At 42.4% G+C, this 14,629-nt stretch overlaps 1 protein-coding gene across 4 annotated transcripts in view; it reads right to left on the bottom strand.

The window, feature by feature from the left end:
* Positions 1 to 4,260: 4,260 nt before the first annotated feature.
* Positions 4,261 to 14,629, bottom strand: part of gripap1 (GRIP1 associated protein 1) — a 77,905-nt gene continuing 67,536 nt past the window's right edge. For all 4 annotated transcript variants that reach the window (XM_029723983.1, XM_029723985.1, XM_029723984.1 and 1 more), the window contains 2 exons: positions 10,008 to 10,192; positions 4,261 to 6,380 (listed from right to left, as the gene is read on the bottom strand). In XM_029723983.1, coding sequence (XP_029579843.1) covers positions 6,303 to 6,380; positions 10,008 to 10,192 — 263 coding nt within the window. In that variant the 3' untranslated portion in view covers positions 4,261 to 6,302. The remainder of the gene's footprint in view (positions 6,381 to 10,007; positions 10,193 to 14,629) is intronic.

Genomic DNA, 14,629 nt, shown 5'->3' with positions numbered 1-14,629 from the left:
GCACACTTTTCCAGTGTGCCAGAGGCCATCGAAGGCGAGCATTTGCCCACTGAAGTTGGTTATGACGCCGAACTGCAGTCAGGACCCTGGTTAGGATGACAAACACGCAGATGAGCTTCCCTGAGACGGTTTCTGACAATTTGTGCAGAAATTCTTCGATTGTGCAAACCCACAGTTTCATCAGCTTTCCAGGTGGCTGGTCGCAGACGATCCCGCAGGTGAAGAAGCCGGATGTGCTGTTATGATAGAATTTAAAGTGCCTTAATAATAACAAAAATAATAATACAGAATCATAATGTGTACCAGTAAGTAATATGCTGTTTATTTATCTTAATGTTCATTATACGATCTGTGTGCTCTATTGATGTCTGATCTGAGTTTGGTAGGTTATACCTAGGACTTCCTATAGGGGCGCACAGGGCTTCCCAGCTCACTCATTTACAAGTGACTTGAAGCCAAATCTCTGTGTGATTTATTTCTATATTTCCCCCTTTTAGGTATGAATGCAATTTTGAATGTATTTGTTAATGTCAGAATGTTACTGTGTTATTTAGTCAGCAGCAAAGGTGTTTAAAACATTCAAATGTGTTATTTGTATGTCTAGACCACTTTGAAATTAGCCGTTTTGGTAGCTAGCTTGTTAGAAGGCTACTCACTTGCACGAGGTTACTTCATGCCCGAGAGAGACCGCGCACAGCTCCTGTGTGTATGGGTGAAAAGGAACAATGGAAACCTTTTGGGAAATGTGAATGTTATCTAAAGCCCTATTTCTACATAATGGTTGATTTTACATGAAAAGACTCATTACAAGTGACTTGAAGCAGAAGCTACATCTGTGTGATTTATTTTTATATTTATATAACAGAGGTCCTGGGCTGGCGTGGTTACACGTGGTCTGTGGTTGTGAGGCCGATTGGACATACTGCCAAATTCTCATGCCAATTGCATGCTCACTCAACTTGAAACATCTGTGTTTTGTGACAAAACGGCACTTTTAGAGTGGCCTTTTATTGTCCCCAGCACAAGGTGCACCTGTGTAATGATCGTGCTGTTTAATCAGCTTCTTGATACACCACACCTGTCAGGTGGATGGATTATCTTGGCAGGGATGTAAACAAATTTGCGCACCAAATTTGAGAGAAATAAGCTTTTATGGAACATTTCTTGGATCTTATTTCAAGTCGTGAAACATGGGACCAACACTTTACATGTTGCGTTCATATTTTTGTTCAGTATATATGAATAATAGTAGTTGCCATTTTCTGACTGAAGGCATAGGAGAGAAAATATGAGATATGCAAAAACAAAACAAAAAATCTGCTAGCTTCAAGAACTAAGGGCTAGATTCAACTCGGAGCGCCGAAGATCCCCATTATAGACCTGATTGAAAATAAAAGGGAATTTCCGATTCAGCCAACATACTGTATGCAGTGTTTAGCGTGACTGCAGTCTCCACAACCGCGGGAACATTGCATTTAAATATGAAATCTTCCGCGCTCAGTTTTGAATCTAGACCTCAGTGTCACGTGTCTGATTCAGCATGTTAGTCTGCAATATGAACACTGCAGGTGTTTGAACTGAGGTGTTAAGCTATATGGCAGGGAGACAGACATGCTGTACCTCAGATAACTAGATCGTTTCAGGACAACCTTGTGTTCTCTACAGGTATGAAAAGAAATTGCTGTTTCATTCTGAAATGACAAAATCACCAAAAGGGATGAAACATGGAATACATTTTAGACATTTCTATTGACAGTTGATAAATACATTAATCTTAAAGAAATGAATAGTCCACTGGGCAAGCTGTTGAGTACTATCTGTTATTATTTATGAGGACTTTGCTGCAGCCAAGTTTGGCAGTTCAAAACACTTAAAGTAAATGTATATGTGGACAAGACTATTTAAATAAAGCACACAATCTTTAATCTACAATCTTTAATCTATTGAAAAAGTGCAAAGTGTTACTCATCTGCTAAAATGTCTTCAATGGGTGACTGGGCGTTTAAAGAATGTTCCTGAACACATCTTCTGAACATGCCTATGTAGGGGTATTTTACTGTATAAACTTAATGTTAGCATTACAAATAGATTACAGGTATAAATAAATTCAGAATTTTAAAATGTTAAATATAAAAGTCTTAATGTTAAATGACAAATTAACTAATGACATACAATTACTGTATATCCTTCTTGATTTCAGACAGATATGTGATGAGCCTTGTATTATAGGGCTGGGCGATATGGCCTAAAAATCATAACTCATTTTTTTCCCCTAATTTATGGGCGATTCACGATCTCTCTAGATTTAAAAAAATAATAATTCTAAATAAGCGTTGCGGCACAATTAAATGTCAATACACTCCATTTCAAACAGTCTGGAATAATCTAATGAATTCAGGGCTTTAAAAATTATACCTAGGCTAAATATAAGCCTTCCACAACCATAAAACCCACTAATAGTTTAACCAGCATTTTTGCAATAATCACTGACCTGGCTTTCATGTCTGTCAATTAAAATGTTTTGGGATTTTTTTTTCTCACAAATTTAACCAGAACAATGCACATCCACCAATGACCAACTTCTTGTAGCAGGCATTACAGAAAATGAACACAGGTCTCATAAACAATCTCTCAAGCACAAGCCCACGTGCTAGTGAGTAGCCAGCTAATCTTTATTTACTGAACAAAAATATAAACACAACATGTAAAAAGTGTTGGTCCCATGTTTCATGAGCTGAAATAAAAGATCCCAGAACTGTTCCATACGCACAAAAAACATATTTCTCTCAAATTTTGGGCACAAATTTGTTTACATCCCTGTTGGTGAGCATTTCTCCTTTGCCAAGACAATTAATCCAAGAAGCAGAATAAACAGCATGATTATTACACCGGTGCACCTTGTGCTGGAGACAATAAAAGGCCACTCTAAACTGTGCAGTTTTGTCACACAACACAGTACCACAGATGGCTTGTTGTCAAATACACCTTTCAAAAGATGTTTTTCTGCAAACTTTAGCATCCCGCAAACTTTTTGCAGAGCGACATACAGTAGTGAGTGGATACATTTTAAAAAACATTTTCCCGTACTGGTCCCCCGTGGGAATCAAACCCACAACCATGCCGTTACAGGCGCCATGCTCTACCAACTAAGCCACACAGGACATTTACTGTGGGAATAAATATCACTGAATGACAAATATTGGAATAAAGTAGGCTAATGCAATTGAAGACATCAAATTGTTGCTTACTGAAACTCCCAAAGTCAACCAACTGTTATAATACATTATTTTGCTTGATCGAGAATCGGCAACCTCAAAAGCCTGCGGAGGTTGTGAAATATAAAACACGAGACTAACAAGCTTTTCAAAATATAGATTGCCTCCCGAGTGGCGCAGTGGTCTAAGGCACTGCATCGCAGTTGCTAACTGTGCAACTAGAGATCCTGGTTCGAGTCCAGGCGGCGAGACCCATGGGGCGGCACACAATTGGCCCAGCATAGTCCGGGTTAGGGGAGGGTTTGGCCGGCAGGGATGTCCTTGTCCCATCGCCCTCTAGTGACTCCTGTGGCAGGCCGGGCGCATGCACGCTGACACGGTCGCCAGGTGTACGGTGTTTCCCCCGACACATTGGTGTGGCTGGCTTCTGGGTTAAGCAGACGTTGTGTCAAGAAGCAGTGTGGCTTGGTTGGGTTGTGTTTCGGAGGACCATGGTTCTCGATTGTCACTTCTCCCGAGTCCGTACGGGAGTTGCAGCGATGAGACAAGACTGTAACTACCAATTGGATATCACGAAAAAGGGGTAAACGTTTTTTTTTTTAAATACAAAAAATAAAGGAAATATAGATTGCTATTATTTTCTATTGGTATCACAATGAAGATGCATTGAGAGTAAGACCCTATGCTTGCTCCCTAACAAAGCAGAGTGAGGGTAGGAAAGAGATGAAACGTGGATTAAAATAAAAGCATGTGCTTACCTTGGCCTCTCCTTACAAAATATCACTTTTTTTTTACATGACAGCAGTTCCGCACGTTGATGTGATGCAAATTTTTTGGGAAAAATATGAATTGTATTTTATACTGTTATATTTAATGATACTCTTAGCCTATTCTAAAATACTGTATATGTGTGTTTACTGATCAGGGTAGCCTAGTAAGTGTCTTGTCTGTTTAAGGAACAAAATCACTATTGGTTTCATGTGCATGGCGTAGCCATTTAGAATATAGGCTGCACAGACCAGTAACATAATTTCAACTCAAAATATGCCATTGTATGCTTTTCAAAACATATTTTATTAGTCTTATGTTTCTTAGGACCTGCCAAAAACGTATTTGTGATGGTGTACATTCAATTAATTTATTAAAATACTACTCCCACTCCTAATCTTGCTGGCATGTGCACGGGAGGTATAAAAGGCTTATCCCGGCAAGAACGTGGCAAAAATTGGACTGTATAAATTGGGCTCTAAAAAACATTACCAGATATTTTTTTTTAACAAGCTGTAAAGGGTAAGAGATGAAGTTATCTTTCCTCTTTGTTGTGAGTGGAGGGGGAGGGGCTTGGTGTCTGGAGTGAGAAGAGACCAAAAATACATAAAACGCTCATAAAAATGTAAATAAAATAACCTAGATTCTTGTGATACAGGCATTTGAAACATCGCGGCAAAAAAAATATTTGAATATATCATACTCATTTGATATATCGACCAGCCTTACTTGTACATAAGAGAAGACATTCTTGGGGGGGGGCTTCCAATGACCAATCTGTTCGTTCCTAAACAAGTGTTCACGGAGGCCTGACGTGCATACATTCTCAGATAAGGGAAGCATGTCTCAAAGTATAAAAGGCTAACACAGGTAGGTATGCACGCTGTGTTAGACCACACTGTGTTATACCACCTGATCTGCCCAGCTACTGCTGTTCAGTCATGTTGAGAAGTCATTTAAAATAAAACATTTGCTAAGTGAGTCAAAGACAGGTCAAATAGGAGGCACATGATCCATGTTTCCCTCATCCTGGCCATCCCTACAGGGCATGGGGCCAGTTCTTTTGACACACAGTAATGGCCAGGTATTGATGCCAGATAATAAATATTAGTGATGAGTTTCCTGTCCATGTTGAACTCAGAGAGCACACTGATGAGCTTTGCCAGAGTGAAGGAAGAGTTTAACTCAAACAACTCACACTGTTGTTAGACCTCAGCCAGGGGGAGAGGAGTTATCAAAATTCATCTTCTCATCACAGAGAATCCTCTGCTTCCTCATTTATTTGGAATCTAATATTTTCAGAAAATATCAAAGTGGAGTTAAGCCGGAATTAAATCTGCAAATCTAACCACACCTGGAGTCTTAATTGGGGATAGAGAAAGTAGCCAAAGTGACATTTTGAAAGCAGGCCACAAAGCAGGCATCCAGCCAGTTTCTGGAGTTGGACATCATGTTCATGTTGACACCAGATGCTGAGCTGCCAAGGCCTTCTCCGTGCTTCTGCTGCAGTCACGGGACTGGTGCCTGGTGCAGATTAAAAGGAAACGAGCACAGAGATCTAACCCAATGAGTGGACACAGGGGTGGTTTGGTCCAGCGCCCCAGAGATAGGAGTGGTTTTGTCCATTCCCCAAGAAACAGTGGTGGTTTGGTCCAGTCCTCAATACGATGCATGTTATTGAGGTTTATGTTTTTTTACTACTGGCTTTAGGATACTCAAACTTGACATTTCAGCATCTAGAATGTATGACGGACGTAAATCTTTTACAATCATTTTGGCTCATATACAATACTTATTACTCTGAGAACAGTTAAATTACTACAGTTGATTTTTCATATTCATATATACAGGATTTATACAAACAAAAACAAGAGTTGTTGAGTTGAAAGTATAAAGGAATGAATACGAGTACAGGCAAAACAAAAGCTTAAGCCTCTGTATGAGTAAGCAGAATATCTCTTGTTATTCGCAACATTAAATCATCTCTTGAAGTCGTGAACCAGTAAAGCACTGTGTCCTGGCATCCTGACATTGTTGCCTTCTGCCATTCTTCAGATCACACCAGAGTGGGGAGGCAGAGAGTGCAGACAGACAGAAGTCAGGTCACAATACCACAGAAAGAACCAAGACATGTTACAGTAAGTACATTCAGTAGTAAAGCAGTTTCAAGAGAACTAACCCCTTCCTACCCCCCTCTATCCCTCTCCTTTCATCTGTGTTCCCAGCCAGAGGTTGTCAGTCAGTCAGTTAGGTAATGTCCTCTTGTTGGCCACAGAAACAGGTGATGAGAGAGTGCAGAGAGGGACTTGTTCCAGTCTTTTAGCCCGTAGCTGAGCCAGCTCCAGGACTTGAGTCTTTACTTAAACGGACAATCTCCTGAGACAGAAGTTCAAGGTCCTAAAAAAGACAAACATAAATTGCTATTTTAATACCACAAAGCTGGGTAGCAAACCAAAACCTCTGCTCATTTCTGGCATTTTCATATCCAAAACAAACCCCTTTCATCATGCATCCTCTATCATTCTGATGTACTGTAGCTGCTGAAACACCAAACATCAGAGAGTTAATGCAAGGTGTTGGGAAACAACTGTAACATTGATAATTGTAGCATGGAGACTATATAATATCAACCAAATCAACATATCCTCCTGCCAGGGTGCAGGGGAGCCATTTAGCAGACAGACTCAGGTTCAGCTGCAATCTCCTACGAGAAAAAAGCCAATGTCCCTTCCTCTGTGTGCTCACTCTAAAGCAAGAGCCATCAAATATTAACAGGGCTGTTTGTTTCTGGGCTGGTGGCTCCAACAGGCACTGAATATTCATGACTTGCCGCTGCCCACAAAATCCAGAGAGGAGGGGGGGGGGCAGCCTGCCTGCCCACCTGCAGGTTCACCAGTATCGAGCGCAATCGTCACAGCACCCTTTGTCATTCTGCACTTTGTGAGCCGCGACACGTCTTCTTCATGCTCCAGCACACGATTAGGAGCCCATGGCTGAAAGGCTACTTGGTAGCAGTGGTGAGGGAGGGATGAGGAAGGAGGGAGGGAGGGACGGGGAAGGAGGGACGGTGAGAAAGGGACAGTGAGAGAGGGACGGTGAGGTGGAAGAGGAGAGGAATGAGGGTGGCTCTACATGGTTGCTCTCCCCTACAGCATTCTCTCATAAGTGTTTAATCAGATCAGGATTTTCTCATTTAATTTGGATAAAAGCAAACAGTTACGTTGCTGTTTGTTAACAAGTCGGGCACAACTAGCCACCAGCGTTGGGCTGCTTACGTAAGAGCCAGCAGCCGCTTCTTCCATAACCAGCCACAGCCGCTTCTTCCACAATCAGCCACCAGCGTTGGGCTGCTTACGTAAGAGCCAGCAGCCGCTTCTTCCACAACCAGCCACCAGCGTTGGGCTGCTTACGTAAGAGCCAGCAGCCGCTTCTTCCACAACCAGCCACCAGCGTTGGGCTGCTTACGTAAGAGCCAGCAGCCGCTTCTTCCACAACCAGCCACCAGCGTTGGGCTGCTTACGTAAGAGCCAGCAGCCGCTTCTTCCACAACCAGCCACCAGCGTTGGGCTGCTTACGTAAGAGCCAGCAGCCGCTTCTTCCACAACTAGCCACCAGCGTTGGGCTGCTTACGTAAGAGCCAGCAGCCGCTTCTTCCACAACTAGCCACCAGCGTTGGGCTGCTTACGTAAGAGCCAGCAGCCGCTTCTTCCACAACTAGCCACCAGCGTTGGGCTGCTTACGTAAGAGCCAGCAGCCGCTTCTTCCAAAACTAGCCACCAGCGTTGGGCTGCTTACGTAAGAGCCAGCAGCCGCTTCTTCCACAACTAGCCACCAGCGTTGGGCTGCTTACGTAAGAGCCAGCAGCCGCTTCTTCCACAACTAGCCACCAGCGTTGGGCTGCTTACGTAAGAGCCAGCAGCCGCTTCTTCCACAACCAGCCACCAGCGTTGGGCTGCTTACGTAAGAGCCAGCAGCCGCTTCTTCCACAACTAGCCACCAGCGTTGGGCTGCTTACGTAAGAGCCAGCAGCCGCTTCTTCCACAACTAGCCACCAGCGTTGGGCTGCTTACGTAAGAGCCAGCAGCCGCTTCTTCCACAACCAGCCACCAGCGTTGGGCTGCTTACGTAAGAGCCAGCAGCCGCTTCTTCCACAACTAGCCACCAGCGTTGGGCTGCTTACGTAAGAGCCAGCAGCCGCTTCTTCCACAACTAGCCACCAGCGTTGGGCTGCTTACGTAAGAGCCAGCAGCTGCTTCTTCCACAACCAGCCACCAGTGTTGGGCTGCTTATGTAGAGCCAGCAGCCGCTTCTTCCACAACCAGCCACATTTTTGGGGAACTGTAATTGAGCTCCCATCTACATAAAAAAAATGTGTGATGACATTCCCAGAATATTTATCATGCTTAAATGATCATATTTACAATGGAGGACATCAAAGGGGATCATTGGCTGTCTGTAAATCAAAGATCCAGAGGAGGACGACTACAACCGGATATCAGACTTGATTTATTTTTATTGACACACTGACAGCTATTCTAAGTTATCTAGAAAGTTAGCAGAGCCAGAGTGCCGGCAAGCCCTGTCCCAAATTTCTCAGATGTCTTTCAAGCCAAGGTTAAAGCCGGTTGTTTGTGTAACCTACAACTCCCCGTGGGCACGCAGCACTCCTAAACACCACACAGCCAAGAACCTAGACTGTCTCCAAGACCGACTACAGCACTACATCCCTCATTGTAGCTAACCAGCGCGCACACACACACACACACACACACACACACACACACACACACACTTCTCTGTTGATATTTATACTGTGTGTGTATCATTGATGCAACAATAAACAGGGTCAGTTACCACCCCCATCACCGATTAGTTCAGCACAGTTCCCCAAAAAGCCAGGAGAAATTTGATAGGTTCATATCCCGGGGTTAATAATCTGCATGATGATGGAAACACCACACTGTTATCCAATCAAACAAGAGACTGCACCACCATACTTTGCTTGGAGGAGACCCATTTCTATTCCTGCGTAGAAACCCATTTGAACATTAAGGCGGCGCGCCAACGCCTTGGCCTGTGATGAATAATAACCTCTATGGTGCGCTAGTCGTAGGGCTGGATGACAGCAGGCAGGCAGGCCACCTACACAGTCACACTGGCTGACTACACACATCTCCCAAAGTCACACATTTGGCCCTCGGTATAGATCACCACAAATCAACTCTTCTGCAGTGTGGCCCGCCTACCTTCTGCAGTGTGGCCCGCCTACCTTCTGCAGTGTGGCCCGCCTACCTTCTGCAGTGTGGCCCGCCTACCTTCTGCAGTGTGGCCCGCCTACCTTCTGCAGTGTGGCCCGCCTACCTTCTGCAGTGTAGCCTACAGTGCCGTGAAAAAGTATTTGCCCCCTTTTCTGATTTCAAAATGTTTGCATATTTTTAATACTAAATGTTTTTCAGGTCTTCAACCGGAACCTACATTTTACAAATAACAAAAAAAGTATACTTATTTTATTTATTTAATTAACAAAGTTATGTAACACTCAATTCCCCTGTGTGAAAAAGTAATTACCCCGTTACACTCAATAACTGGTTGTGCAACCTTCCGCTAATGCTTTTTGCAGATCAGTCTGTCACATCACTGTGGAGGAATTTTGGCCCACTCTTGCATGAAGAACTGCTTTAACTTAGTGACATTTGTGGGTTTTCAAGCATGAACTGCTTGTTTCAAGTGCTGCCACAACATCTCAATTGGGATTAGGTCTGGCTATTCGAAAACTTCAAATTTGTTGCTTTTTAACCATTTTCATGTTTTGGATCATTGTATTGCTGCATTCAGTTTCAAAATGTTTTTATTGTTGTTATTTGTAAACTCAGGTTCTCTTTATATAATATTAGGTTTTGGTTGAAGATCTGAAAACATTCAGTATCAAAAATGTGCAAAATTAGAAAATCAGAAAGGAGGCAAATAGTTTTTCACTGCAGTGTACCTCCTGTAGTGTGGCCCACCTCCTGTAGTGTGGCCTACCTTCTGCAGATGCATGTTCTTGGTCAGCTGTTCCTCCAGCATGTTCTGCAGCTTCTTGTTCATCTCCCGCAGGTTCTCGTCCCCAGGCTTCACCAGGTCCCTGAGCACAGAGCCCAAGCCATGACCATGTCCCCCCACCTGGCCCACATGATGGGCCACCGCCGTCACACCATGTGTACCATGTGCTGCAGGGGAGAGAAGGTACACGTTACTCAAAGGGACAATTCACAGCCATGCTTCATTGAACTAGAGCCAGCAGTTGTTTCTAATGTACATTTAATTTGTCAGTGATAATTTACATTGTTATATTTAACAAGACATGCAATTCATTCAATGTGAATCAGTTGTAGTACATGTTGAGATCAATGTTTCAAATGCAGCAGTATCACCCATCCATTAGCCTACATCAAATAACTTGATAACGTTATGCATCAGTATCACCCATGCATTAGCCTACATCAAATAACTTGATAACTTTATGCAGCAGTATCACCCATCCATTAGCCTACATCAAATAACTTGATAACTTTATGCAGCAGTATCACCCATCCATTAGCCTACATAAAAAAACTTGATAACTTTATGCAGCAGTATCACCCATCCATTAGCCTACATAAAAAAACTTGATAACTTTATGCAGCAGTATCACCTATCCATTAGCCTACATCAAAAAACTTGATAACGTTATGCATCAGTATCACCCATCCATTAGCCTACATCAAAAAACTTGATAACGTTATGCATCAGTATCACCCATCCATTAGCCTACATCAAATAACTTGATAACTTCATGCAGCAGGTTCATTACCATATGGTCTGTAAGTTGATTCTAGTCAGTCTATTCTGGGAGGAGTATGCCCTGCTGGAGATCCCTGGTTAGGTACTTTAAACCCTTCAACAGTTACTAAAGGGGCTGAGCAGTTATCTGTCTGACTAATGAGATATTGTTCCTCACGTCCGATACCATTTGAAAAGACAACACTAGAGATGCTCTACAAGGCAGATCTAGATCTGTTGCCAAACAATGACAGTTGAGAAAAAAATTGTGAACGTCCTGTGTGATAATGTGTTTAGTAGGTCTTCTAGCATACCCATGGTAGACTTAAAACACATACACTGTAAATACAAAAGTATGTGGACACCCCTTCAAATTGCTGGATCCGGATATTTCAGCCACAGCCATTGCTGTCAGGTGTATAAAATCGAGCACACCGCCATGCAATCTCCATAGACAAACATTGGCAGTAGAATGGCCTTACTGAAGAGCTCAATGACTTTCAACGTGGCACCATCATAGCATGACATCTTTCCAGCAAGTCAGTTGGTCAAATTTCTGCTCTGCTAGAGCTGCCCCGATCAAATGTAAGTGCTGTTCTTGTGAAGTGGAAACGTCTAGGAACAACAGCTCAGCCGCAAAGTGGTACCCCACACAAGCTCACAGAACGGGAACGGCGAGTGCTGAGGCGCGTAAAAATCGTCTGTCCTTGGTTGCAACACTCACTACCAAGTTCCAAACTGCGTCTGGAAGCAACGTCAGCACAATAACTGTTAATCGAGAGCTTCATGAAATGGGTTTCGATGGCCGAGCAGCCGCACACAAGCCTAAGATAACCATGCGCAATGCAAAGCATCAGCTGGTGGTGTAAAGCTCACCACCATTGTACTCTGAAGCAGTGGAAACACGTTCTCTGGAGTGATGACACGCTTCATGATCTTGCTGGACGAATCTGGGTTTTGCGGATGCCAGGAGAACGCTACCTCCCCGAATGCATAGTCCTAAATGTAAAGTTTGGTGGAGGAGGAATAATGGTCTGGGGCTGTTTTTCATGGTTCGGCTAGGTCCCTTACTTCCAGTGAAGGAAAATCTTAACGCTACAGGATACAATGACATTCTAGATAATGTAATTCCAACGTTGTGGCAACAGTTTGGGGAAGGCCCTTTCCTGTTTCAGCATGACAATGCCCCTGTGCACAAAACGAGGTCGACACAGAAATGAATTGTCGCGATTGGTATGGAAGAACTTGACTGGCCTGCACAAAGCCCTGACCTCAACCCCATCGAACCCCTTTGGGATGAAATGAAACGCCGACTGCGAGCCAGGCCTACTTTTGGTCATGTAGTGTATGATTTTACAGTTCCTTTAAACTAGGACCTACAGATGAAGTCAGAAGTTTACATACACCTTAGCCAAATACATTTAATCTTCTGACCCACTGGAATTATGATACAGTGAATTATAAGTGAAATGATCTGTCTGTAAACAATTGTTGGAAAAATTACTTGTGTCATGCACAAAGTAGATGTCCTAACCGACTTGCCAAAACTATAGTTTGTTAACAAGAAATTTGTGGAGTGGTTGAAAAACGAGTTTTAATGACTCCAACCTAAGTGTATGTAAACTTCCAACTTCAACTGTACGTATTTATAATGCATTATAGGGTCAATCGAAAGTGTTTCTGGAAGTTTAAGTTGTATAAAGGAGTGAAATGTAGCTATGTAATGAAACATCAAATTTGAGAAACTGTTCAAGGCCGGGACGATACCAGTACCGCGATACTTGTTAGTACCGTGGCAAGGAAACAAAACACAAAGCGGATTTAACTTCTTTAGGAAAACAACCCTAGTATTGGAAACATGTTGTCATCCAGTCACATTCATTCATTTCCAAGCTATAGCACACAATATTTTACATACATCAGGTTTTTAAAAGGACCAAAGAGGTCTGCTTTATGTTTTAAAAATATTGCGATACTGGTATTGTCATAGCTAGGGCTGTCGTGTTGACCGCATTACCTCCACACTGGTGGTCACGAGTCATGAAGGCAGTCAAACTCCACATGACTGTTTAGTCACGGTATTTAGTCTTCTCCAAGCTCTGATACTGCTGATGGTCATTAGTAGTCTACCAAACTGGCTAACTGCCTGATAATCAGCACACTATTGTCCCTCTAATCACTCTGACATCAATGCAAATGTGTTTGAATATCTAATCAAACACTTCATGAGAGCCCATGAGCTCATGTTGCGCAACATTTCAATAGGCTATGCAATTTTCGGAGAAAACAGAGTGATGGCCTCTATTAAAAACAGGATCCCATCATCTTTCTATAGGCTAGGCCTACTATATTTATTTCTCCCCTTTCCTAATATTAAGCACATTGCTTATATTTACAACAGGAGTATAGCCTACCTGGCCAGCATGAAAATAAACCACGGGGAAAAGCGTCCTCCATTAGCTATTTAAGTGCATAGATGACATGTATTTTTCCTGCTGACCCTGTTTCCATACAGGTGCATGATAATGGTCCATTCTAAATCAAAACAAATGTCACATATATTATTTAGTAGATGTAAAGACAAGATTAAATCAAGAATAGTCTGATGGGTGACAATATCACTTGTAATTGGCAACATCAAATAGTTTTGTGACGAATAAGCCATCTGATTCGATGAAAGATGGAGTTGAATGTCTTCTTGCCCATAATTTCATTTAAAGTACACCAAAGTTTTGTTTTTTTCCTCCATCCTTCTTTATATCATTGATCTTGGCTTCATAATACAGTTTCTTCTTCTTTTTTGTCAAGTTTAGTCACATACTTTCTCAATTTGCAGTAAGTCCGCCAGTCAGATGTGCAGCCAGACTTATTAGCCACGTCTCTTTCAACCATCCAGTTTTTCAATTCCTCATCAATCCATGGAGCCTTGACAGTTCTAACAGTCAGTTTCTTAACAGGTGCATGTTTATCAATAATTGGAAGAACCAATTTCATAAATTCATCAAGTGAAGTGTCTGGATGCTCCTCATTAATCACATCAGACCAACTAATATTTTTAACATCATCCACATAAGAGTCACAGCTAAATCTTTTGTATGATCTCTTATATAATATTTTAGGCCCAGCGGTTGGAAATGTTGCTTTCCTGGATATTGCCACTATATTGTGATCACTGCATCTAATGGGTACGGATACAGCTTTTGAACAAAGTTCTACAGTATTAGTAAAAATGTGATCGATACATGTGGATGATCTGTTTGTAAACACCCTGGTAGGTTGATTAATAACCTGAACCAGATTACAGGCACTGGTTACAGTAAGAAGCTTCCTCTTGAGCGGACAGCTTGATGAAAACCAGTCAATATTCAGGTCCCCAAGAAAGTAGACCTCTCTGTTTACATCACATACACTATCAAGCATTTTGCATATCTTATTTAGATACTGACAGCACTTGGTGGCCTATAGCAACACCCCAAAAGAAGGCTTTAGATGTGCCAAGTGAACCTGCAACCACAACACTTCAACACTTGACATAAGATCTTCTCTAAGCATTAGCTATCAGAGATAAGACACAATACTGAAAAAGCAAGAGAAAAAAAATAGACATTCAGCAGTTCATTAATCAATTGGTGTGCGTGCTGAGGGGTTGAAGCTATGGACCCATTGGCTTGGCTCTTTCAATAAGGTTTGTATCACAACTAAAGTGGCCAAATAACTTCTTAAAATTAAGCACATTAATCTGCTTTACAAGGGGTGTAGAGCCTAACTGGCACATATTAGCAGCGTGTGAGTTTCAAGTTTGGGGAAGACAATTTTCACCATAAAAATGCACCTTTATAATAAAA

This window comes from Salmo trutta, chromosome 30 (genome assembly GCF_901001165.1).
Source record: "Salmo trutta chromosome 30, fSalTru1.1, whole genome shotgun sequence".
Taxonomy (NCBI): domain Eukaryota; kingdom Metazoa; phylum Chordata; class Actinopteri; order Salmoniformes; family Salmonidae; genus Salmo; species Salmo trutta.
The sequence above is the reverse complement of the archived record's forward strand: the minus strand, read 5'-3'. Positions and strand labels throughout refer to the sequence as shown.